The 25,860-nt window shown below is 33.2% G+C and overlaps 1 protein-coding gene across 10 annotated transcripts in view; it reads right to left on the minus strand.

Moving 5' to 3' along the window:
* Positions 1-7,983: 7,983 nt before the first annotated feature.
* LOC145291956 (uncharacterized) overlaps positions 7,984-25,860 on the minus strand; it is an 80,880-nt gene continuing 63,003 nt past the window's right edge. For all 10 annotated transcript variants that reach the window (XM_080137938.1, XM_080137922.1, XM_080137946.1 and 7 more), the window contains 2 exons: positions 16,510-19,113; positions 7,984-12,332 (listed from right to left, as the gene is read on the minus strand). In XM_080137938.1, the coding sequence (XP_079994064.1) occupies positions 10,370-12,332; positions 16,510-18,746 (4,200 nt within the window). In that variant the 5' untranslated portion in view covers positions 18,747-19,113 and the 3' untranslated portion in view covers positions 7,984-10,369. The remainder of the gene's footprint in view (positions 12,333-16,509; positions 19,114-25,860) is intronic.

Consider the following 25,860-nt stretch of genomic DNA (forward strand, 5'->3'; position numbering starts at 1 on the left):
TAACGGAATAAAAATGAAATTGTATGTATATTTTTAATGCTATTGTAGGTTAACATCTCAGAAATATCTGGAAAAAAAAAACAAACAAAAAAGAAAACAGTTTCATTGTAACATAAATTCAACATAAAATGATCACAAAATTGTTGGTCGCATAAGACCGAACAATTAACCAGTTTTGTATCTTTAAAATAGTTGCAAGTACTATCAGTACGTCGTAGATTTTATTTTTCATATGTTGCCACCTTATTTTTTATTTCTCCATTGACAGCATCAGGGTAACTTTTTTACTTTTAAAGATCAAAGTAAAGTATTATGGTTCACTTGTGCTCCTAAATTGAGGGTCCTGATATCTGATGGTGAAGCCCCAGTTTGTGGGCTTTGGGGAGTGTGGAGCCACCCTTTAATTGCCATTGCTCCCTGGTCCACTCTGACCCGGAGTGGTAATACCTCTTAGGGTTCCAACTATGGGTTGAATAGAAACCGACTTGAAAAAAAAAAAAAAATATATATATATATATATATATATATATATATTCATTCTATTAAAAAAACTTTCTTCGAAATAACTGGATTCGGCATTAAATAACCTGAAAAGGGTTGATATGCCGTAAAACAACGTACGAACCTAAATTGAATAACATCTATAATATTTGAAAGATAATTTTAAAATTATCAATTTCTTTTATACTTTCATTTCCTCCGGAAAATGTGTAGATTATGCCTAAAAATGTTAATATTTTGTTTGCACAGGGAATAAAAGTTGTTTTAGAAAAGGTTGAATTCTTCAAAGTTGGACAGAGTACACGACATTTACTTTCCTGATCATTGCTGATGTCCTCTCCGGTGCCGCATTGAGTTGGTGTATTTGTAAACCAGATTGTAAATCTGTAGCTGCTCAGCTGAAAAAAATTTCACGGGTGCACATACAAACACATAGGAAGGCGCTATATTTTATTTATATTATCTGCACACGAGTAACCAGTAGATTGTGGCAAAATGAAAAAATTGACGCTTTGTAGAAACAAAGTAAAAATAGAATAAAACGATGCACTCTTCTCGATCGGTGTAAAAATCCATGACGGTTTCTATAGAAGTAAAAGACACTTTACATTAATTATTGAAAAAAATAAAACTGGTTATTTTGGCTCTATTCTTTATTTACCAATTTAATGTGAAAAGAACTGATGTCATTTCTGAATTTTTGAGATGAGGATTGGTTATTCATATTATTTGCATTCATTGGACTACTGTTTTCATCTTGAGTGCCGATTTTCATGTTTCGGTCGATGTAACCTCTGACCTTCTTCAGGTGTATCTTGTCCAATTCGGGAATATTTCTGTTGAACTAGGGAATTTGGACAGAATTTCATATTAAACCCTCTATTTACTTCACAGAGGTAGCATGATCTTATTCCGTCAGCCATGACTGGATAGAGGTCCTAAGTATTCACAATTGTATTTTTTGGTCACTCACCCTGAGGATTGAACCTTCAGAAGGTCACTTTTACACTTGATTTTTTAAAGTACTCTAACCACTACGCAACAGATCCTTGTAGACAAGTTTGACAAGATACACCTGAAGGTCACGTTACAACGACCAAAACATGAAAAATCACACTCAACATGAGAACAGTAGTCTGATGAATCCAAATAATATGAAGGACTCTACTGTATTAAGTTGATTATTACTATTTAAATAAAAAACTAGATCACCCACAAGTCGTTGGATCAGTATTTATATATTATTAAATATATGTGAAAGTCTTTGTCGAAACATGCATGATGAATGCTATATGCACTAATTTGAATTTTAATATGGACGAATCAGTACAGGCTGTCATGACTGATCGTTTGTTTCTCAAACTAGTTGACGGGATGAATCATGGCCCAAGCTAACCTATAGAGTCAAAAGTTGATGGGATGAGATCAAAAGTATCAGACTTAAAGTGAGATGTGAACTCCTTTGCAGATATGATGCCATAGAGAAAAGAGCAAACAGATTACTATTACGATAGCCACCAAAAAATAATCAAAAATATGTGAAAAGGGGGGTAGATTCAACAGTTTGGTACCGTAAATAGGATTTGAAATTGTTCAAATATGTGTATTAATCCATATTTTTTTTTTTTTTAACTGTCTGATGAGATGCTATTCTGGAATATTTTTGAAGAACAAAACTTGAAATTGTCTGAATGGTGTTGAAACACTTGTAAAATTCTTGAAAAATACACATGATGTTTCAAAATGTTTTTCTTGCTTTGGTTTGGAAATCTTATATATTTCCTATTTGTGTATTTACAAATGGCATTCCGAAAGTAATGCCTCCTATTTTGTTTTTATCCATCCAAATAGATCATAGGGGGATTGCAAATGGCATTGTTAAGATAATTTAACTTATGCATTCATGACTTGAAAGTTATTGATGATGTTAAATTAAGAAAGCAAACCCTGTCATGGATGTGCATCAGAAGCAGAGATAGGTCATTGAATTCCTGGCAAGCGTGCATTGAGAATGTGGGGACTATGTAGGAAAATTAATTCTGGATCACAAAAGGTCACTTGTTTTAATGGTACTACTCCTGTTTTCATAGGTCAACTTTGTAAAGAGTCACTGAATAAATATTATCAAAAAATAAGTAAATATAGATTTTCTTTATCAAGCTATTTTTTTTTTTATTTGTTCTTACTTTTTAAAAAAATTATCTGTCATTCTTCTATTAATAAATCTTATTCGTCCTTCCATTATATAAAACATGTACAGATTGAGTGTGCATGGTGACAAGAAACAAGTATTGTCTATATATATATATATATATATATATATATATATATATATATATATATATATATACATACAAAAAAAAGGTCCAAGCATGAAAGAAGGAAGAAATTGATTTTTCTATGAATTTTTGTTAATTTTCGCTGAAAATTTCTATTTTGCAGATCATTATTATTATACCATATAAGTGGAAATTCTCTTTCCAGACGAATAAAAGAAATGGGGTTTCCTCTAAAAGGTGTGCAAAGAAGCCATTTTTATCTAAGAACATCAATGATAGAAAAAGATTTTTCTCATATTATGGCAAGAAAGATACAGACTGGTTCAGGAATGTTTTCTGGTTAAATGAATCAAGATTTTGCCTTATTAGTGATGCTCCCAAACGGTGCAATAGAAGTACTGGAGAAGGATTCTCGTCAAGTTGCATAAAATCGACAGTTAAACACGGGAATGGAGGGATAATGGTATGGGCAACTTTTACTGCAGCAGGAATTGGAGAACTTTATAGATGTGAAAAGTCAATCAATGCGGAGGAATACATTCGAATATTAGAAACAGGATTGTTACTAAGTATCCAGAAGCTGAGAATATCCCAGAACATTATTTTTCAACATGATAATGCCCATGCACACACTGCTAAGTCACAAAAAATTGATTTTCTGATAATTCAATTGATGTGATATTTTGGCCAGGTCAAAGCCCGGATTTAAATCCAATCGAGAAAATATGAAGAATGTATAGTTTCAGAAAGGTAAAATGAACACCCACTTAGCCACCTTTTTTTTTTCTTTTTTTAGGGGAGATGGGGGTGTTATTTATTGTGACCTGGTAGACCACAAAACCTACCTTAAAAAAAAGAAAAAACAAAAAAACAAAAACAAACTTGTTTTCTGTAGGTTTTCAGGTGTGCTGAAAACGGATATCACATTTAAATTTTTTGCACATAAGTGTTTTTTGGATATGCGAGCTTGCATGTAAAAACAATGGCCACTACTTATAACAAAAAATTACATTGCAAACAAGTTTTTTTTTTTAGCTATGTTTTGTGTTGATCTATCAGGCCACAATTACCAAATAAATACCACTCCTAGAAAACAACAGATTCCCCCACTCCAAAGGTGGCCGTTTATTTTACATTAAATTAATGTAGAAAAGCGACCCCCACTTTTTGAAACTATTTCTTTGTATCTTGAAAACTACTTGTTTCCTGTAATTTTAAACGTTATTTTCGTTTTCAGCACCCACAAAAACCTATTACAATGGTAATTTTAAAGGATTTTTTTGAGGGTGGAAAGATACTGCACCTTTACTAATGTTTCAATCATTTATTTTCCTAGTTTTGCATATGAATTACAAAATATGTTACATTTCCCCCAAAACCTCTGGCCTTGATTGAGGGGAAACTAAAACTTGCTGCTATGGCTTAAAATGATCTGAAATAACAGCAACAAGAAACTTGATTATAAATATTCTCATGTGTAATATCACCCTTCTTTAGTTTTCATCCATAAAGTAAATTTCACAGTGTAAAAGGATTATTTGATGCTGAAGATATTCATAATTGTACTCTATTTCCAAAAGAGGGGAGATATAACATATGAGAAATATTTGCAATCAAGTCTCTCCTTGCTGTTATTTCAGATCATTTGAAACCATAGCAGCAAGTTTTAGTCTCCTCTCCATCAAAGCAGTGGCCTACTCTGTTAATTTTTGGTCTGCAGACTTGAAATTTGATATATAGGAAATTTGGATCAGTCAAACAAATTCAATTTGATTTTTAGTCAGTAAAAATAGCTGCTAAGGGATCTAAATTAGAGAGAGAAAAAAAAAAACAAAAAAAAAAAAACGGTGGACCTGACAGGTATAAGTTGACTGAACGTGTTACTTTTACACATGTGCAAATAAACAGATAAACGTTAAAATCAATTAATTTTTACATTTCTTTTTATGCCAAAGAAAAAAAAAAATGTCCTCTATCTCTCATTTTGAACATTTATTCCAGTAATTATATTTTTTCAAACACTTTTCTTTTTTTTTTTTTTTTAAATATACTTAGACCTCTGCAATCTATTATAATCGTCGCCGATTTAAAAATGTTTTGGCAATATCATATTTATTCTGTTTGAATTTATTTTTATTTTTTTTTTTATAAAGATATGTGAAATATTCACATTTTAAAACTGTTAAACTATTTTTATTATGATGAAAATATATAAAAATACAAACTCTTTATCAATTGATTTTTTTTAATCCAAAATCTTTTCAAATAACTATGTTTATTTAAGCTAATATGTTATATTTTGTCAAACTATTTATTTACAGAAACATGAAGAAAACAATGAATGTGTCACATTTTTTAGTTTTAGCAGTTTTAAGGTTGAACAGAAAATAGTTTAAGTTTTAAAATGTACATTTCACATATGTTAAAAAAAACCCATTATTGCCAAAAACATTTATTTTTACATTGGCAACGATCGTAATAGATTGCACGTTTAAATAAAGTATATTTAAATAAAGTACATTAAAAGAAAAACAAAAAAAGAAACTTAACTATATTTGAAAAATAAAATAAAAAACAAATGTTTAAAAAAAAAACAAAAAAACAAAAACAAAAAAAAACTTAATATTTTGCGCAAATATCTAAGTAAACAATTTTGACGAATAGCAGAAGTATTGTATCCATTTTGTGCTTCCATAACTCATTGACAGGCATGTTTGAAAGTTTTTTTAACTATGCTACAGTTTTAACAAATTTCATTACATTGGGGAAAAAATTATTTGTTATATACTTATGTTTTCACTAATTTTGAATTCTGTGAAGTATTTCATTCAATTTTCTTTTCTGGACTAACTTTTTTTTTCTTGGGTGGGGTAAATTTGTACATTAGGTCCACCATCACAATTTTCTTTAGAATGCTAATTAAAAAAATCTCATTCAAATTTTGTGGAGACAAGTACTTATAGTTTGTATGCATGCACAATGAACAAATCTACTTCTCTCCTACTGACTCTGCCACTCCCCCATTCTTTTGTGCATTTGTGGGTGTGTATGCTGACAGTGACTGTTACCGCAGGTTGTCTACTCCAGAAGCTGTCCTTTACATGGGGATGTCTATTCCAGACACCTTTCTTAATATGGGGAGTTTGGAATGACACCGGTTAACGGGTCCTGGTAGTTGTAATTATTTTATTAGAAAAAACATTTTGTTTTTAAATTATGGAAAATGGTTATTGTTTATGCCTTAAAAATCTAGGACGGACTTCAAATAATCAAGATGCAATTATCTCCTAAACCATTGCATCTCAGACAGATAAAGTATATTTGTTTTATTAAATAGAAAGTTGTAATTTTTTTTTTTTTTTTTTTTTTTAAATATTTAGCTGTATTTCAAAACCAACTACTGGAACAAAAGAATTTATGCAGTCATTAACAACATCCCCTTTTTGTCTTAAGTTGTCTTAAATTCCACAAGTAAAGATTGTTAGAATTCGTTTGCATACTTACTGAACTCCTATCAACTTCTGCCACGTCTTGAATAAGGTTGTAGAAGATGGTTAGCTACTTGTTCTTCCATTGCTATTGGCCAGAGTTGTATAAGGGAAGCAACACAAATTTTACTCCAGTTTTTAGTGAATTCATTAGTGTGAAAACATCCACTGAGTGTGAAAGCAGAGGTGTGCATCAAAAGCACCTCCTTGTTGTCCGGCTCAAACATATTGGACATTTTTGCTGTGTCCATAACGATGGTGACTAAAAAGCATACATGGTAAATAATTGTAAGGTTGATAAGAACTTGGGGAGGCTAAAAGCCAAAAATTTAAGAATTACAATTTTAAAATTGGTTGTGTTAATTTTTTTTTTTTTTGATTTCCCCAATCCCACAAAGTTCATGGTGAGCAATCTAAAGGGTGTACGTGTATGCAAAAAATAATTATGTATACTACACAAACCATGAAAATGGCTACCCAAATTGTAAAGCTAGCAGAGAAACATTTAATAGCATTTAAACGTTTAAATCAAATTAATTAAAATCTAAATAGTAATCGACAAGATTTTAGTTCCTTTTTATTTCGATGAGGGAATTTATTCATTTTATTATGTAACAGATGTGATTCATCCTAAGGGAAGAAAAAGATTGGAATGGGTTCCACAATATCTGCTAAAATGCAACAAGGTTTTATTTGCCTCCTCATAAGGTCAGTTAGACACAAGGTAGGTAGGTTTTTAATTTACAAGCGGCATGTTGAATTAAGACAAATTTTAAAATTATCTCAGTCTATAAGGGTTTCTCCTTCACAAACTGAGGACAAAAAGATGAAGTATAGTATCAGAACAGATACTACACTTTGCTCCTAGCCAAAAAGTCAAGGAGAATGAATTTGTCTCCTCCTACGACAAGATTAGAGTCAGAAAGTGGGATTGATTCACCTCTGTTGCCTGGACAACCCTGTTGACATTCCTCTGGCAAGGGTACCTCAGGCAATTAGCAACTAAGCCTTTCTCAAAAAAGAAAGCAAAACTTGGGAGAGCGGACCTCAAAAAACTGCATAGGACCAGCAACATACTGCAATCACCAGAGAAAATGACATTTCAGAAATGGTCTAGACTCTGGATTTTTGTGCCAAGGTAACAACTCCAGGAGAATGAGAACGAATTGACAACTTTAATATTTTGGATATCATCATTTTATGATCAAAATGTCTGCTGAAAATGTGAATTAGCTTAAAAAAAATAAAAATAAATAAATAAATAATAAAGGCAATCTTTTGCCATTTCCAACTTGTACTGTCAGTTGACAGTTGGAAAATGTTGAAACAACTAGGACAGAGAAAAACAGAAAAATGAATACATTCAAATTTCAGTCATGTCAAGAATAATATCTTGATTGCTGGATATAAAGCTGCCAAAATATGACCAAATATGGTACAGCAGTCATGTTTTTTCTTTAATAAAATAAGTTTTTTTTTGTATAATTATTATTTTAATTTTCTTTTCAGAATAAATTTATCAGTAGATGATGCTTTAAAAAAAAAAAAAAAAAAAAAAAAACCCTGATAATTCTAGAATAGAAATATTTTGTATTATGACTTAACGGTTTATTTTTTATATTTTATTTAAATAATAATACTGGGAAAAAACGCATTCATTAAGTACAGCTGGAATTCCAAGAGAAAAGGGACAAAAAATTAAAAATAATCACAGGTTGAAAATAAATATATTTCTTTCTTTTTATTCATGTTTAAAATGGATAATATTGAAATGTAATAATGGCATGACACAATGCTAGTGCTGAAATACAAGTGTGTAGTTGTGATTTATACATGTGTGTGTGTGTATGCATGTGAGCAGAGCAAGATTTTTTTAATATTTGGTCAATAGAACATAACTTTATTTTATTATTATGGGGGGGGGGGATTCTTTGAGATGAGGTTTCATAATTTGTACATTCTTTTTTTTGTGGACTGTTATCCTCATCTTTACAGTTGTTTCACATGTTTCGGCCAACTCATCCTCTGGCCTTCAACAACTAAAAATAAGGATAACTTTCTAAGCAAAAAAAACAAAAAAAAAAAAAAAAAACTATTTATTGTAAGGTTATACCCCCCCCCCCCCGCCGGTTTCAGAGATCAATTACCCCTTACCCCCATGCCAATCAACACAGCAATATAAAGTGGAGCACTAGACGGATGCTGTGTGGATGGACACTGTCCCCCAACCCCCTCTCCCCAGTCACAACTACCACATTGAAGTCCCACAGAGGTGGGGAAAAAAAAAAGGGCTATGTTTTTGATGAAACATTTGGAAGAAACAAAGGATGCTCCCCTCCTTTTTTTCTTTTTGAAGTTCTTGAAGTTAAATGTTTTATAAAAAGTATGAGAATAACTGTCTTTTCATTTGTAGATCAGGAGATGGAGATCTAAATACAGAGAATGAGGTAGAATCAGGAAGTTAACAAAAGAATTGGTTACTTTTAGAAGAGAACAAGATAACACTTTTTGCCCCTTATAGTTGAGAGTAAATTGAAAAGAAATTCCAAGAGTTAAACTAAATCGGATTGAATTCTGCACTTAAGAACAGATGAAGCTAATTTACTCGATTTTTTGCAGAGAAAAGAATCTGAAAATTAGTGAGAGGATTGAAAGATCATTTAGACTTACTGGATTAAAAAAATCTTACCACATCTTCATGAAAATATTCCCTTTTTTTATTAGAATCTTTAGTTTAATCCCATCATGCAGTATTCTTTAGGTTAGAAAAGATACAAGTTTCTGATATGGAGTAAAAAACCCCAATAACAAGATTAACCATAAGACTAAATTAATCAGAAAATTACAGTGCAGTCCTATTCAATAAAAATACAAAATAATTAAAAAAAAAAAAACTATATACAAGAATTAATATTACAAAAACTGGGGGGGGGGGGGGGAATAAAAAAAATTACCCAAAACACTTGAGACTTCTTTAAAAGGACAATTGCATATTATTAAGGTTTGTTAAAAATATAATGGATTCTTTTAAAATAAGTTCTCAAAATTGTTTTTAAATTATAACAATTTTGTTGCATCATGCTTATCAATTGGAATGGTCCAGATCTTCAACTCTTGTTTACTATACAAAAATTACTGTTGGAGATGGAAATATGGAACACAAGGGAAATATTAACTTGAAATTTATTTATTTTTTTTTTAATATTTTTTTCTTTTTTTAAAGACAGGGAATGATTTAAGTTGATAATTTTTATAAGATTTTTTTTTTCAATGAAGTACAAATAATATTAACTTTTCTAGGAATCATTGTAAAAAATATGAAAAAATATTTTGACAATTTGTAGAAGAAAGGGAATCTCCTGTCTGAAACGATTTACAAAATAAGCTGCAACACTTTACATACTAATTGAAAAATCAATGAAAAGTATTTGAAAGTTTTGGGTTTTAATCAAATTCTTCATGTTCTCAAATGTACAAAAAAATTCTGGAGGTCGTGTACTGATCCGACTTTGGCCATGTTTCCTTTTTCCTGAAGTGGCTAAAGCGTCTCCAAACAAATTTCCATCAGAAACAAAATGAGATGTTGCCACAAGTTTCTTTCTTGCAGATTTTTGTATTAAGCTTAAAAAAAAAATATCTGAAAACCACGTTGAATCCAACATTTCTTGCATTCAACAAAATTAAGTTAATGGGCAATGTTTCAAGTTCAGTGGACTTCACTGAAGGTATGAGAAAGAATTTAAATTATACACAAAAGAGGCAAATAATTATATGTGCATGTGCACAGAACTAAGGTGTTTTCTCCCGGCTTTATTTTCATGTTTCTTTAAATCCAGTCCTAACCGATTTCAATCCTCATCTACAAAGTTTCAGCCACCAGTCAAAATAGGTGGTAGCAAAAGATTTTGATTCTCAAAAGAAAGGCTGTTAGAAAGAGTTCTTTGTATTTAGTATTTGTTACCAAAATCCTGTCTACTGCTAACTGAAAGTGTTTATTTTGGTCACAAAGTGTTTGGAGAAATTCATGTGAATTCCTTTGCTTGTTTAGAAAGTTGGTTAAAAAAAACAAAAAAACACCTAAACCAAACAATAAATAAAAGATTATATCCGCATGTATGCAATTTTCTCATCTGGATGAAGTTGTTTAATGTGAGGCTCAACTTCAAAGCTATCCAATGGGACAGTGTCTGTGCAATATGGACACTTGTAGATTTGTGAATGTCTGAAAGTATGGTGGGTCTTTAAAGCTGCCCGATAAGTTGTCTTAAAGTTGCATTTATCGCACCTGTAGATCTCTTTGTTGTATCTATCTTCGGAACTGGAAGTTTTACTGATGGAATGAGAGCTGGAGTAGTCTGCAGTTTGAATTGGAGGTCCAACTGGAACGGGGCTAGAATAGGTACTGGTCGTGGTGGGGAGATAAGTAGACAGTTGGCTGGCTGCTGGGCTCAAATTGAACACCTTGAATGCATCCGGTGGTATATCATCAGATTCATTGGTGCCACTAGCAGAGAGGTCAAGGGGTGCAGTACCTGATGCTGCTTGGAGAGAAACAGGTACTACTTGGTCATTGTGCAGTGCAGTATCTGTAGTTAGGTACATGTCATTTTCCTTCTTGATCACTTTTAGCGGGAACGGTTGGTTTGGAATGAGGTCTGCAGAATGCTCAGCAGCTGAACGTGCAGCAAGTTCCGATAGCTGGTGACTGGCTGAACGTGAAGAGTTGCTGCCAGTTATCCGTTTAGAACGGCCGAGTGAAACAGATTTGGAAACATTACTGGATTCTCCCATACTGGCATCACAGTCTTCTTCTACAACACTATCAACAGGATTATCCTCGTCAACAGTCTCACAGTCCATATCCAATGTACCATCACCACTTGGTTCTGGAGTGCTACGAGAACTGAGAGATAGCGGTTTGGGGGTGCGTTCTGGGTGATCAATAACAATAGGAGGTGAGCCCTGGTTTTCTTCATGAGCTGCATTTGCAACAATCATCATCGGTTGGAGGGGCCCAGGTGAACTTGAGGATGGAGATGCATTAGCTCTTGCTTGCAACATGTTCCGCAATAAAATGGTCTGAGAGCGAGGTGGTCGGCCTCGACTCCGGCCACGAGGGGTGAATGGCCTTATCACTTGCTGTGAACCGGCACTTTTTAATGGACTGTCTGGGAGTATGACAACAACATCATCATCTTTCCGAAATGATTTTGTTTCAGGAGCTTTTGTTGTGTTCAACACTGGTGTTGAAGGTGTAGAACTGGGCTCAGCAGAAAGTATAGAATCTTCATCTCGCTCTGGTTTGCCATCACAGATAAATGCGAAAACCGCTTCACTGCTAATGTCTTTGCCATGGATACCGGTGACATGATCCCGCATGGGGTCAGATGTCTCTGAACAGAATTCGGTACAATACGGACAGTGATAAATCAATTTCTGATCATGTACCCGAAAACAGTGCATATACAGAGAAATACCGTCTGGATATTCTTGACTGCATTCACGACATTTATAGTGAGAGAGTTTCCCTACCAATTTCTCTTTGTAGCGATTTTGCTGATTTTTCTCTATATTGGCAATGTATTTAGTAATGTAAACAGGGTCGAGGAAGAACGAGAGAGGCACGCCAGCATCATATTCACTGTGAGCTGCGTTTATATGCTTGTAGATGTCTGCTTCCTTTTCACCCTTAAATGTACAATACGCACACGTGTACATACAAAAAGCGGAATGAGAATTGATGATATGATCTTGCATCTGACTCAGGAACTTTGCCTCGCAGCCACATTTTTTGCACATATAGATGGAGCGACTGATGAGTGGGTCGTCATCACCAGGATATTTACACTTGCGATTTGCACTGGAACTGGCATATTTTAAAGACATTGTTTTTGCATTGAGCAAAACTGGAACCATAAATCCAACTGGAGGGATGATACAGTTATTGTTGGAACCGGAGCCTGGACGCCGAGACTGGCCAGAATTACGACCACTGTGTAGACTGACCACATTAACAATTTTTAAGCCCATATCAGTGCCAGATGGACTAACACCATCTGTCGAACTGGAAAAAAAAAAAAAAAAAAAAAAAAAAAAAAAATTTAAAATATAAAACAAATTTCAATATAAAATTATATTTACAAAAAACAATAGTTGGTAAATTTGGTGTTGAAATCTTCAAAATACATTTTAATATTTTAATGTTTATATAAGATAAATTAAGTTGTGTAGAAAAGTAAATGTTAGAAACACAAAGACATTTTATTTCTTGCCAAATGTACAAATTTCATAACTTGTCTTACATCTACATAAATAAAACAGTAGATGTATGTGTGTATGTATCTGTGAGTAGATATTTAACCAATAAACTCTTAAAAGTATTAGTCACATAACACTGAAATTAACAGGAAATAGTAATCATACACCAAGGATGGTTTACAGTGAGCAAAATCTTTGGATGAATAATGTGTACAGACATACTAGCAAGTCGAAATTAACATTTTGCATTTCAATATTTCTTTTTCTTTCTGCACATGCCTCAATTCAATTCATTTAATATTAAATCTTTTATCCATCTTTCAATATCTACATTCGTAGGAAACACCTGGAGCGGTAAATATTTTGATTCTAGCTGGTGGTTTGTAAACTTTTGAAATCAATGCTATATATTAGGTACAATATAATACTGAATTTGTTTTATAATAATAAATATGAAATCTGCAGGAATTAAAACATATTTAAGCGTATTTCACACCCCCACCCCAATGTCATAATAACAACCATGCATGCAATAATAATGTACAATGAACGTTTAAAAAGGTAAGAGAGAAGGCAGAATGTGAATCTAAAAAGATATTCTAACAGGATCAACCTGTAAAAGTTATAGATGTGTATTCACTGAAAAGGAAAACGAGACCCCCCCCCCCCATATTTTGTTATTATTTCCACAATTTTTTTTCAACTCCTTGCATTAATTAACATTAAAAAAAAAGCTTTCTAAGGATTGCAAAGATAATCATAATAAATCATTAAAACCATATCACGAGCTGAATAAGATTAAAAATTTCAAAAATATATGCCATTCACACACAATATATCAAAGTGCCTGTTACTATTAGCAACAAGATCTTTAGTAAGATTTGGAAATCACCTAAAAATTTAGTGACGAATTCCAAATCAGATAATCATGTGAAATCTGACAGTTAATTAGATAGTTTGAAAAAAATATTATAAGTTCTCCAAATTCATCTACTTAACCAAGTCAGGAACATGGTTCACCAAAAGGTGACATATTTGAGAAACATTTTCTCTTCCCTGCAACCTCTTTCTCACAGAAGAGACATTGCGAGCCTGTCTCAGTTTTATTGTTATTTTCATGGCAAGTGCTTATCTGAGCTTCGATCTACGGTCCCCAGTCCTGACTTTTAACAAAAAACACACGTCTAGCTAAAACCACTATCAATAATTTCCCCCACTTTTTATCTGTGCCTAAACCTAAACATAGATTCCATGAACAAACCTTCTTTCTTAGAACTGTACACCTGTGGAATTCTCTTCCTTTTACCTGTTTTCCAGCTGACTACAATATGGTTGGCTTCAAGCTCAACGTGATTAAATTTGATGAACCATCCTCTTAAGTAATCCAATTTACCAAATTTCCTCTACTAATGATTACTATCACATGTTCCCTTTGACCACTCATTAACCCTAATCCTTGAGTGGCCTCCGAGCCTTAATAAGTGGTGACTCCTTTTGGTACCTTCAAAGCTTTTAACAGCTTAATTAAAAAGACGTTGCTCTTCACTGCCAAAATGAATGTCAGACTCATATCTGATGATAATGCTAATTATTTAATGAACAGGTAAAACTTGTTAAGCAGAAAACCTTTCTAAATTTTAAAAGATCACTAAATCATAACATAAGACAAAGATTTCATTTTGAATTTCGATTAAGAAAAAGTTGGAGATTAATGTTTATAGAGAAATGAACCTTTTTTTTTTAATTAAAATAAATTTTAAAATAATTCTTAAATATTTATAAATATTAAACATGTAAATCAATAAACAATTACATAAGTTTTTGTATTTCTATATATTTTTACTCTATACAAGCGTTATATGTTTTTAATTACATTCTTTAAACAGTTTAAAAAAGTCAGATTTATGTGGCATGTGCTTTAATTGACTTCTAAACCAACTTATCTCTGGGTAGGTCTTAATCTATGCCTTTCTCTGAAGTTTATCCTTATCACTTTTTCCCATTCCACCCCAACGAACCTAACCCCAAAACTCATCTATTCTTTCAATGTGAGCATACCAACAATATCTCCTGCTCTGCACACATCTCCATATATTGTCCAAATAATTTCCTCTGAAGTCATTACACATCCATCACCTCATTCTCATATCATTTCCCGCCATGAAAAACATACAACTTTGTATATGGCTGGAAGAACCTTCACTAACCACTTTCTGCTAGTTTACACAAAGACAGTTGTCAAATGCTTTCTCCAGATCCACAAAAGCAAAAAACAAGTTCATTTGTCTCATGATAAATATAGCACAATTTGTACTTTGGCCAAACTGCATTTCATCTATGTTCCTGAATTACATTGAATTTGCTGCTTAGTTATTCTTCCAACCACTTGAAGGACCTGATTTTTTTTTTTTTTTTGTAATTACCTCTATGCAGATCTCTCTTTACTCTTGTAATAAGTCACAATTGTACTAGGATCCACGTCTTGAAACACCCTTTTTTCTTTTTACAATCTGGTTTATTAAGTCTGATTACCTTATAAAGCTGGCTTCACTAGCAGTCTTCAACATTTCTGTAACAATGCCTGTAGCCTTACCTTTCATCTTACCATACCATTTCTTAATTCTTGTAGTTGGACCTGATACTGTTTCAGCAACTTAGATTGTTTCGCTTCCATACAAACTCAGTATCAGCAAGAGTAGACCCCACCCCCACCCTCGAACAAGTATTAACTCATCTGATAAAGACGAAGAACCCTAAAAACTTGTAATATATCATTATCAGATTTCCTGCTAAATTTTTCTAGAGAAAAGTTATCATTGATATAGTTTTGTTTTAAATTGCATCCCTGAACAAATAACATAAATATGATGTTTAATATTGTGATGAAATTTAAAAAAAATAAATTTTTTTAATTACTTGTACAAGTAAAATATAGACTGATGATAAACCTAAAATTACTTTATTAAATCCAATTCATTTGAATAAAAACAGATTTAAATAAATATGTACTGTAATGAAAAATAATAAGTTCTAAAATTCAAAGATAAATAAAAACACCAATGAAAGTTTTAGCAATTTGGCTAGACCCTGCTTTCAGTTCAGCAGCTTATAAACAATATCCGTTACATTTTTTAAGTAGATTGATAAAGATTAAAAATACTCTGCTTTAGATTAATGTTTATCTGACATCCACTATACTGCATACATGCATTTAAAAATATTAAGTAAATTAACAAAAACTAGTTTATACGCTAATTTAACTACAAATATATAATTACATAGTTTTTAATGAAAAAAAAAAAAGTTACTGACTACTTTGTTAATATATATTTATAGATATGAGAAAGAGAAGAAGTGATGATTTTTTTTTTCTTTTAAATAAATGTGAATTTCTTTAAATCAACATCATAACACATTCACTTAAAAAGAAAAACAAAATCCCTTATACTTATGCGAGATTCAAATTCGGGTACTGATATTGTAAAAATTATTGCCTATTCCTTTTATTATCAATCACATGTTTCTGTTTGCATATTGAAGAGAAACTTAAAAAAAAAAAGGGAACCCAAATTCTACTTTAGCTTTTAGTAAATTGGGTATAGCACTGAAATCTTTGCTTTCATATTCAGTGGATGGGAGTTTATCTGCCAGAGGTGAGTGATGTTAAAGCAAGCCATTTCATAGGCCGAAAAGGAGCACACATCCACTTTTTCTGGATTTCTTTTTATAGGTTTTGTTTAGACTTTTTGGTCTTCTTGCTGTGTTGTCACTATAGTTACCAGCACAACAAGACTAAAAAAGCATGGATGACCGATACAAGTAAATGTTTAGTGATTCACTAAACATGATAATTAAATGCTTAAATATCAATGTCACTTATTAGCAAAAATATTGAAGATGGGGTTGAAATAGTAGGAAGAATAAAAAAAATATATAAGACATTAATTTACAGATAAAAAAGAAAAGAAATACAAAATACTAACCCAAATCTTCCTTGTGTCAAGAGACCACCTCTGCCACCATACGCATTGCTGCGGTACCGATTAAATCGGTTACTTGGTGGTTCAATTGGATGCTGAGGTTCTTCAGTGTCGGTGAAATCAGGTAGCTTTCTACATTTGATGGTCTTTCCTGGGTGGACTGTGTTGTAGTGACTCAGCAAGTTGGCCTTAGATGTAAGCACCAGGCCATCACATAGAGTGCACGTGTAATGCACAGCGCCCGTGTGTTCGGCTACGATATGCTGCTGCACTATCTCTCTCTGATCGGTAGAGAATTTACAGTACGTGCACTGAAATCTGTCAGAAACTTCCACAACAATTTTCTTGTCCTTCCCTGACTTGTTGCCATTGACAACGACCGAGATAAACACTGGACTGGTTTTGGAACCCTTTTCATCAGAAGAGTTGCTTCCCTCATCATTTGACTTGTTTTCTGTTTCATCACTTTTTTCGGTCTCGTTGGTCTGTTTATTCTCATCATCAGACACGTTTTCCCTAATCTCCAGATAATGCTCAGTTTCATCGATCTCGGCTGTCTTTTCTATGTTTTGAGGGCTAAACTGGTGAACCGCCTGGTGATGGATTGCAGCTGTACCAAATGTCGTGAAATCCAAGCCGCAAATGCCACATCGGAAAACCTTTGTGGTAATGTGAGCGTAAATATGCTCAGTCATCAGTTCCTTCTCTTGACATGAATATTGGCAATGAACACAACTAAAACTGAGCGGGGCAGTAGATGACTTTGAAGCTGCACGTAATTTCGAAACCGTTACTGTCCGATTCTCATTCCCCTCAGTCCATTGTTTAGAGTAGGATGTTCGCTTGAAATTTTTGCCAGGACTTTTAGAGTCAGACTGGTTAGAAATGAAACTAAGAAAACTGCCTTCATAGCTATCCTGCTCGACACTAGGAGGGTTGTTGGCTTGAGAATTGTAGTCAATTACCTTTATACGCTTCACAAGAGGGAAATCTTTGGAAAGTTCAGAAACATCGATGTCAAGCTCCTTGAAGAAATCTGTCAAGCCAACTTTACATGGCCGACATCTTTTTATCATTTCTCTAACAGGACCTCTCTTTCTGGACACGCCTTTGCGGTAGATAGTAGCTGAAGTACCACCATCTTGACAATAGATGTTAGCTGATGGGCTCCCATCTGGACGATAAATAGTTGCTGAAGGATTGCCATCTAGATGGTAGATTCTAGCTGAAGCACTACCATCTTGACGGTAAATAGTCCGAGATGGTGAGCCATCCATACTGGAATCTGGAGTGGATTCATCTGAGATTTCTTTGTCGAGTGAGAAGGCACCAAAGCCCTTCTTGCCACTCATTGCAATATCACGCTGTTTTATGTAGCTTGGAGTTGGGCGCCACTTGGAGCCACGAATGAAACCCTTTGTTAAGAGCATACGCCTGAGAGCGCTGATCTCTTTCACAAATTTTAATTTTTTTTCTCTCTTTTCACGATCTTCTTCATTCATGTCATCCACACTAATTGGCAAACCGTTCTCATCAAGATCAACAGCCGGGAAAGCACTTTCATCGTACATGCTGTACTCACGATGCATGACATTTTTGTCGAGGGTCTCTGAACTCTTTTTCATTTTCATGCCCTCTCCAAGAAGTCCGATTTTCTCAAAGAAAGATTGCTTACTTTCAGAGTCAGAGTGGGCATTCGGTGTTCCACTACGTACTGGATCGGTTTCATTCGTTTCAGTCTCCGCATTATCTGAATGATTGGCTTCTGCCTCTGCATTATCAGAGTGGGTGGTAGCATTATCATCAAGTTGAGCTGGGGGACTGGTATTGTCTTCCTTTTTAGCAGACTCATTGGAATCTTCCTCTTTAGAATCTTCCTGGGACTTGATTTCTTCAGGTAACGTTAACGATATAGATGCATCATCACCATCTGTATTATCCATCACTTCATCATCATTATTTTCATTATCATTAGAGAGATCAGTTTTTAACATAGAATTTTGATGTTCTGTGGATTCAGAATTTCCTTCTTCGACTTCAGCAGTTTCCTCTGCTTCCTCCTCATATTCGTCCACTCCCATCTCTTCTTCATCTCCTCCTCCTCCATTCATCTCATCATCATCATCGTCATTCATTTCAATTCTTAAGTTGAAATCATCATCTAACTTCTCTTCAATATCACTCTTGACAGAATTATCACTGTCTGAGACTTCTGGTTGGCTGTATGCAGATTCTGCCATGATGAACACAAATCAATCCAAATGAAGGAAATAGGCTCAAGGTTTTTATTTTTTTTAAATAAAAAAAAAAAAAGTTTTTTTTTTAAGCCATCAGTGCTTTATTATTAAATTATGAACCAATTTCCAGGAAAAAATTTATTTGAATATACTTAATCATTACATAAAGTTTCAAGTAACTTGGTCAGAATGTTGATTGAAAAATTAAAATTTAAAGTTTTGATTAGGAAGAAAACCAGTTTCCTTTTACCAAGGTTCTCAGAACAAAATTTGTCACAAATATCCAAGATAGTGTCCGTAGAATTTCCAATTTCAGAAAATGTCCATCATAAAATCCTCTTGACGGAATTTCCAATGTCAACTGAAAATCCTGTTAAAAGGGGGAGAAAAAAAAAAAAGAAAGTTAAAAAAATTATATTTTTAATATCTGACAAAAAAAAATCAAATTAGACAATAGTTATGGGTTTTTACTGTAGTTGAGAAAAGCTTTTTAGTATGAAAACTAGAAAGAGCTACGAATGATAGGATTAACAAAGGAAAAGAGAAAAGTTAGTTATCCTCCCTCAAAATATTTGTTAATAGAACGAAACACAAGGTACTTGAAAAATCAATTGAATTGGAAAAATACAAATGAGTCTACAAAATGTTCAGTTTTTCTTTTCCAGTTAAGATAAATATGGCAATTCATGTATCCCGACATTCACTTTCCAGCAACTCTTTAATTTTTTTTTTTTTATTGCATTTTCACACCAAACAAAGCAGTGCCACTTTGATGTAGGGATCTATTTGCAACAATTTGTAAGGGTACTATGTAGGGAGTTGAGCAGCAAGATGTTTGTTTACCTTACACTTAAACTTTTGCATGTCAGTACTGTCAGGGAAGAAAGGACCCAGAAGGGAATTCCAAAGTCTAGCAGACCTAAAGAAGAAACTATTAGAGTCGAAGACTTTCTTACATCTAAGGATTTCTACTGTATAGAGGTGAAATTTTGCTTTTTGTCAGGTGTATTTACATCAAGGGGGCACAAGAGCTCATAGTTCAGAGTATCCACCATGTAAGTACTTATAAAGCAGGCAGAGGGATGCAACATTTCGTCGATGGGATAATGGCTGAAGCCTAGCTGATAGTGCAGGATTTATTAGGTTGGTGACTCTTGATAAAATTAAACTTGCAATTTTGTGTGCTATTGATAAAGAAAACCATTTTTAGTGTATATCTCAAAATGCAAGTTTCAAACAGGGGGGGAAAAAAAAAAAAAAAAAAAAAAAAATATCTTTACAAACGTAACGTAATCTTGTGGTCAATGGGAATTCATTATAACTAGCAAAAGTACCCGTCGTTGACTGGATTCAAAAACAGCCTACAGAAAATGAACTGTGATTTATGAAAGTACTAGCGAGGGGTACCCGGCGTTGCCCAGGTGTTTTTTGGGGTATGTGAAAAAAACCCGAAGCGTTGACGACGCGCAGTTGGAAAATAGTAAAGTGTTAAAAAAAAAAAAAAAAACACAGGTGCGCGTTTTTGATTGACGTGACGGCGATAGGTATTCAGCAGTTATTTTGTGCGGGACAGTTTTGAATAAATCGGTTTGTTTGTTTTTAAAAAACCCGCTCCCTGTTTATTAGGAGGAGCGAAATGAAAGCTACAGTCTGATATGACGAAGTTGACATTGACCAAACTGGCTCTGGGCCTGTGATTAGTAGGGCTGTGACAAGCATATGCTTTTACAAAAGAATATTCTTTGCATATATTTCGTTAGAGAATATTCTTTTAACAAAAAGCATATTCTTTTTTTTAAAGAATATTCCTTTAACAAAAAGCCTATTCTCTTAAAAAAAAGAATATGCAAAATATTTATGGAATAAGTTGTGCCGAAAATATGTTGAAATAAATATTTGCATACGAGTCTTAATTTTACGAAGTTTTCTTTTTTATATAAATTAAATTAAACATGGTAAAACCTTCGTAGTTGGGAATTTACAATAACCTTTGGTGCCTAATGAGAGCCATTCTATTAGAGGATTATATTAGGGACGAAATATCCGCGTATCCTTTTTGCCCTAGGTCTCCAGGGCCGATATATCGGCCCCGTAGTGTCCAAAGGATTGTAACTACAATTTGTATCGAAAAAATAGCCAGGTTTAAATATGATCCAGTAATCTCCTACGATTGCAACGAGTTTTTTTTTCATTATAAGGCTATTTTAGCGGACAACCAAAGAAGCTTTAATTTTGATAATTTAAAGACTAATTTAATTATAAAATGCAATAAATAAAATATTTAAGTTCCATAGAGTGTTCAATTGTTCACAGTATATAAACAGTATATACATTAATGAGTAGGGCAATGTCAAGAATATTCTTTAATAAAAAACAATTCTTTACATATATTGGGTTAGAGAATATTCTTTTGATAAAAAGCATATTCCTTAAAAAAAAAGAATATGCAAAATATTTATGGAATAAGTTTTGTTTTGCCAAAAATATGCTGAAAGAAAATATTTGGATAAGAGTTTTTAATTTATTCATTTTTTTAGATGAATTAAACGTGGTATAACCCTAACAGATGTGAATTTACATAAAAAAAAGGGGGTCTAAAATTTTGTCTGTTGAAAAAGAGTGATATTATAGGCATATATATAAATATGTACAGACATCTCGTCCTTGTAGATACTCAAAGCGTGTTAGTACCCAGGACGAATTTACAAGATCTAAAAAAACTAAACAAAAAATGCCGAAAATAATTAGCATTCCTGCTGAACGGATGGCAAGATATGCCGATGAATTTGAAGATTACCAGTTAACTGGCAATTGCTTAACCTGCAAATACTGCAATATCCAGGTAGGAACAAACTTTAATACATAAAATTTGCAATATAGTTGACTAATAGATTGGCGTTGTTATAGTAGTTTTGTTTTTGAAATTCTATAACGGTAAATCTAGCCGTATTAAACTTTGATTGAACGTTGAAATTTACAATTTATTTTATCTACTTTTTACGTTAATTAATAAATGTTAATCGGTTTCAAATAACTTTTTCCACCCTTCCTTTAAATGTATATATTACCATTAAATAATTGATTTTTATTTTTACAGATCAAAAGTTGTAAAAAATCTCTAATAAAGCAGCATTTAAAAACCAACGCACATCTGGCAAAAAAGACCTACACGGCAACGTTAGGCGAAGTTCCTACTGCAGCAACTGATTTAGGAGCCAGTACGAATAATTTGTTCAACACTGACTTATGCAAAGCGTTGATTGCAGCGGATATTCCATTTCATAAACTGAGCAATAATGTGTTCAAAGACTTTCTTCATAGGTACACACATAGAAATATTCCAAATCAGACTACACTAAGAAAATATTACGTTAATGAAGTGTACGAAGCAAAAGTGAAGTCACTCAGAGAAAAAGCTGCTGGAATGAAACTGTAGGTCTCGATTGATGAAACCACTGATGTAGAGCAGCGTTTTATTGCTTGCTTTGTGTTTGGCATTCTTGGGGTAGAAGAGGAACGCAGCAAGTGCTATTTGGGAAATATTGCATGTCTGCCAAAAGTTAATCATTCTACAATCGCTGCTTTTTTTAACGATTTGTTGCAGTTTTTGTGGCCGCAGCAAGTCCTTTATAATAATGTGCTCCTTGTAACCACTGATGCAGCTGCATATATGTCCAAAGCTAAGAATGCTCTTCAGGTTTTATACCTGAAAATGGTGCACGTTACTTGTTTGGCCCATGGCTTGCACAGGGTTGCGGAATTAGTCAGGCAGGCGCACCCAAAAGTAAATAAACTGATTTCAACTGTAAAAAGTATATTTTTAAAAGCACCCAATCGGATCGAAAAGTTCAGGGAACTAGTCCCAGGAGTGCCCCTTCCACCGAGTCCCATTGTAACAAGATGGGGTACGTGGTTAGATGCAGCGCATTATTACGCCAAACATTTGCCCGAAATTACTCCTGTCATAATGTCTCTAGATTCAACAGAGGCCCAAAGTATATTGGAGTCCAAAAAACTGTTGGATGAGGAATCACTGCCATTTGATCTCGGCTTTATCACCAACAGTTTTTCCATTTTAACAAAAAATATTGCAAAGTTGGAGACTAAAGGGCTGAGTCTTTCAAAGTCTATTGAATTAAATTAGAGAGGTCGAAATGACACTTGAGGAGATGGATGGCTCCCAATTTCGTAAAAAGCTGAAGAATGTCATTTCAAAGAACAAAGGTTTTGCTACTTTAAAATGTCTCAATGCACGTATTAGTGGGAAGGCTTTTGAAAATGAAGGAAATTTGGATGACATAGATCATTTAAAAGTTTTAAGTGCCGAAGAAATGGCCAGCTTGAAATATGCCCCAGTAGTCTCATGCGACGTGGAACGAGTTTTTGCCCAGTATAAGACCGTTTTAGCAGACAACCGCAGAAGTTTCAATTTTGAGAACTTAAAAATGCATTTAATTGTAAAATCCAATGAATAAAATATTTGTTTAAGCTTGATAGTGTTTAATTGTTAGAAGTATTTATAGCATAAAAATAAACGTTTTTTCTATATATTTTCTTGCGTTTTCGGCATTAACTGAAGCTTTTACAAAATCATCAATAGAATTTATAAAAAACAAATAATTAACCCTTTCGACCCTAACATTGCAAAATTACCAACTACTCAACTATACCCGTTCTATTAAAATACTATAGTAAGGCCGAAATATCTGTAGGTCTTCTTTTACCTTAATATATGTCCAAAGCTAAGAATGCTCTTCAGGTTTTATTTGCATATTTGAAAGAGAATATTGTCACAGCCCTAGTGATTAGAGTCGAAGTTCGCTTTTTTTTATACCAAAAACCCGAATGTAACGCGTGCCGATGCGGGAAATGTGGAATAATTAACGTTTGAAAGTCAATAAAATTAAATAGAGAGGAGAGCTCCGTGGATAATTCGTAGATATTACAATTTATAGATGATATAAAAAGTTTTAAAAAGTTGTGAAGTGAGCAAGCGCTTTGAAAGAAGCTTTTCGTGGACATCGAGGAAAAGCGAACATACATACATTTTCGCTTTTATATATATATATATATATATAGATGGAAGCAATAATTATTAAATCAAACCAGCACTTGAGGGTAGAGAAAAAAAAGATTTTCTTTCAGTATATATATATACTGGAGCAAGTTTTTTGAGCTCATCTTAACATGTTCATTCTCCCTTGATATAGAGTTTACAACAACCAGATGTGTAGTGCCATATTCCATGTGAGTGAATGCTGGATTCCTAATATTTCGGTCTTTCCAGGGATGCAGAGAAGTTACAAAGCTTTGGTTCGATGGATTTGTGGTGTGCACCTTAACAAGGGTTATTTTTTTACTTTTTTTTTTATTATTTTTTAATTATTGGATTTTGAATGATCTGTATTTTCATTTCTGATGAAAAATACATAGGCAGTCAAAATATTAAAGTACACACGCTTATACTTAACTACCACCCATACATCATTTATAAAAAAAGCATTTTTCTGTTAAAAATGATACATTTTGACCCTTCACACGCGTGGACAGTTATTTATATAGGGAAACCAGATTATGTAAATCATAGATGGTTTGTAATTTTTCTTTCAAATAAATGTCTTTTTTGAAGAAAAAAAAAAAAAATGAATAATTGGAGATCAGACACATAAGATGTTTTCTTTAGCTGTTTTGTTTCATAGTAACCATGAAGAATGCTTATGCTATGTTTTTATGGATCAACTTGTTTTACATGAAATTAGAATTTTTGTTAAAAAAAATGTACATTAGTACTAGTGCATCCTTTGAACCAGATGTAACTCCGTGTTTGCTCAGCTTTCCCAGGAACATGACATCAACAGCTGGATTATGCCTAGCAGCGCAGATAAAATAGCAAAATGTTAAATGTAGAAACATAAAAAAAAATTAAAAAAAAAAAAAACAAAAAAAAAACTATCAATTTTTATTAACTTTGTGAAGAAAAGGTTAGAAGTGCTTTTTTTGGTCAAATAATTTCAAGCAAATATTTTTAAGAAAAGGTTTAAAGTTAAAAAAGTTTGTTTAAAAAAGAACTTTCATTTGTTTTCAAGTATTTTTTTTATGAAGGAAAATTGGAACAAACTTTTTTCTTTGTGAAAAAGTTCAACTTGCTTTTTAGGGGTATTTGGGTGGTGGCTAGGATCTTTTTTCACATATTTTTGGAAAAAAGTTGAAACAAAAGTGGATGTGTTAGGGTTTTTTTCTTTTTTCTTTGAGATTTAGCGAAGAAGGGTCCAGTCTGGATTGCTGTCCACTGTGAACACTTCACATTTGCACATATCCAGCCATAGCTGTCAGTAATGCTCCCTCGTTTTGCTAGGCTGCACTTGTGGCCGCATATTGCACATTGTATTGTTTTTGCCAGTAGTTTCCACTGTTGACAAAAGTCAATTACGTCGCCCGGTGTCTGTAGCTGTTATTGGCCCAAGACGGTCAAATTCATGTTTCGCTCTTCTCTTCCTAACTGACTTGTATGTATGATATGCTGCCTTTTTTTTCTTTTCTTTGCCCCCCCCCCTCCCTCCAATATTTATCCAATTTCTCGTCTGTTGCTGGGGAGTAGCACTCGTGCGCAGAATGGAAACTAAGCGTGTAGTGTTGATTGGCTGATCGCCATGTTATGTCAAAGTTGTTGGCATTATGTTCTAGGGAAAGCTGAACGAATGCAGAGTTACGTCTGGTTCAAAAGGAGGCACTAGTATCTATACTTTTACAAATTGAGAAAAAGATGTAATTTTAACTATAATAATAGATACATACATTGAAGATTAGATATTAAAAATAATTTTATTTGAATTTATTTATACTATTTGAATTTAGTTAAAATTTGAAAATTTAAATATTATTGGGCCCCTTTTGATCAAAATGAAATATACTTATTCAAATAATCTTGGTAATGTAGTTTCAGAATATATACCTCCAAAATTCTAGAAGTTTATGAACAGACTCCAGCCTAAAACTTTTGTTTTAAAACTTGCTTACATTTTTTTTTTTTTACATAGGCATCACCACTTATCAAGGCTAAGAGGCCACTCCGGGATAAGGGTTAAAGAGTGTATAGTAGACAATTGGACAATATAGT

The sequence above is a fragment of the Euprymna scolopes genome, chromosome 2 (assembly GCF_053919585.1).
Source record: "Euprymna scolopes isolate OS-2025 chromosome 2, ASM5391958v1, whole genome shotgun sequence".
Classification (NCBI taxonomy): domain Eukaryota; kingdom Metazoa; phylum Mollusca; class Cephalopoda; order Sepiida; family Sepiolidae; genus Euprymna; species Euprymna scolopes.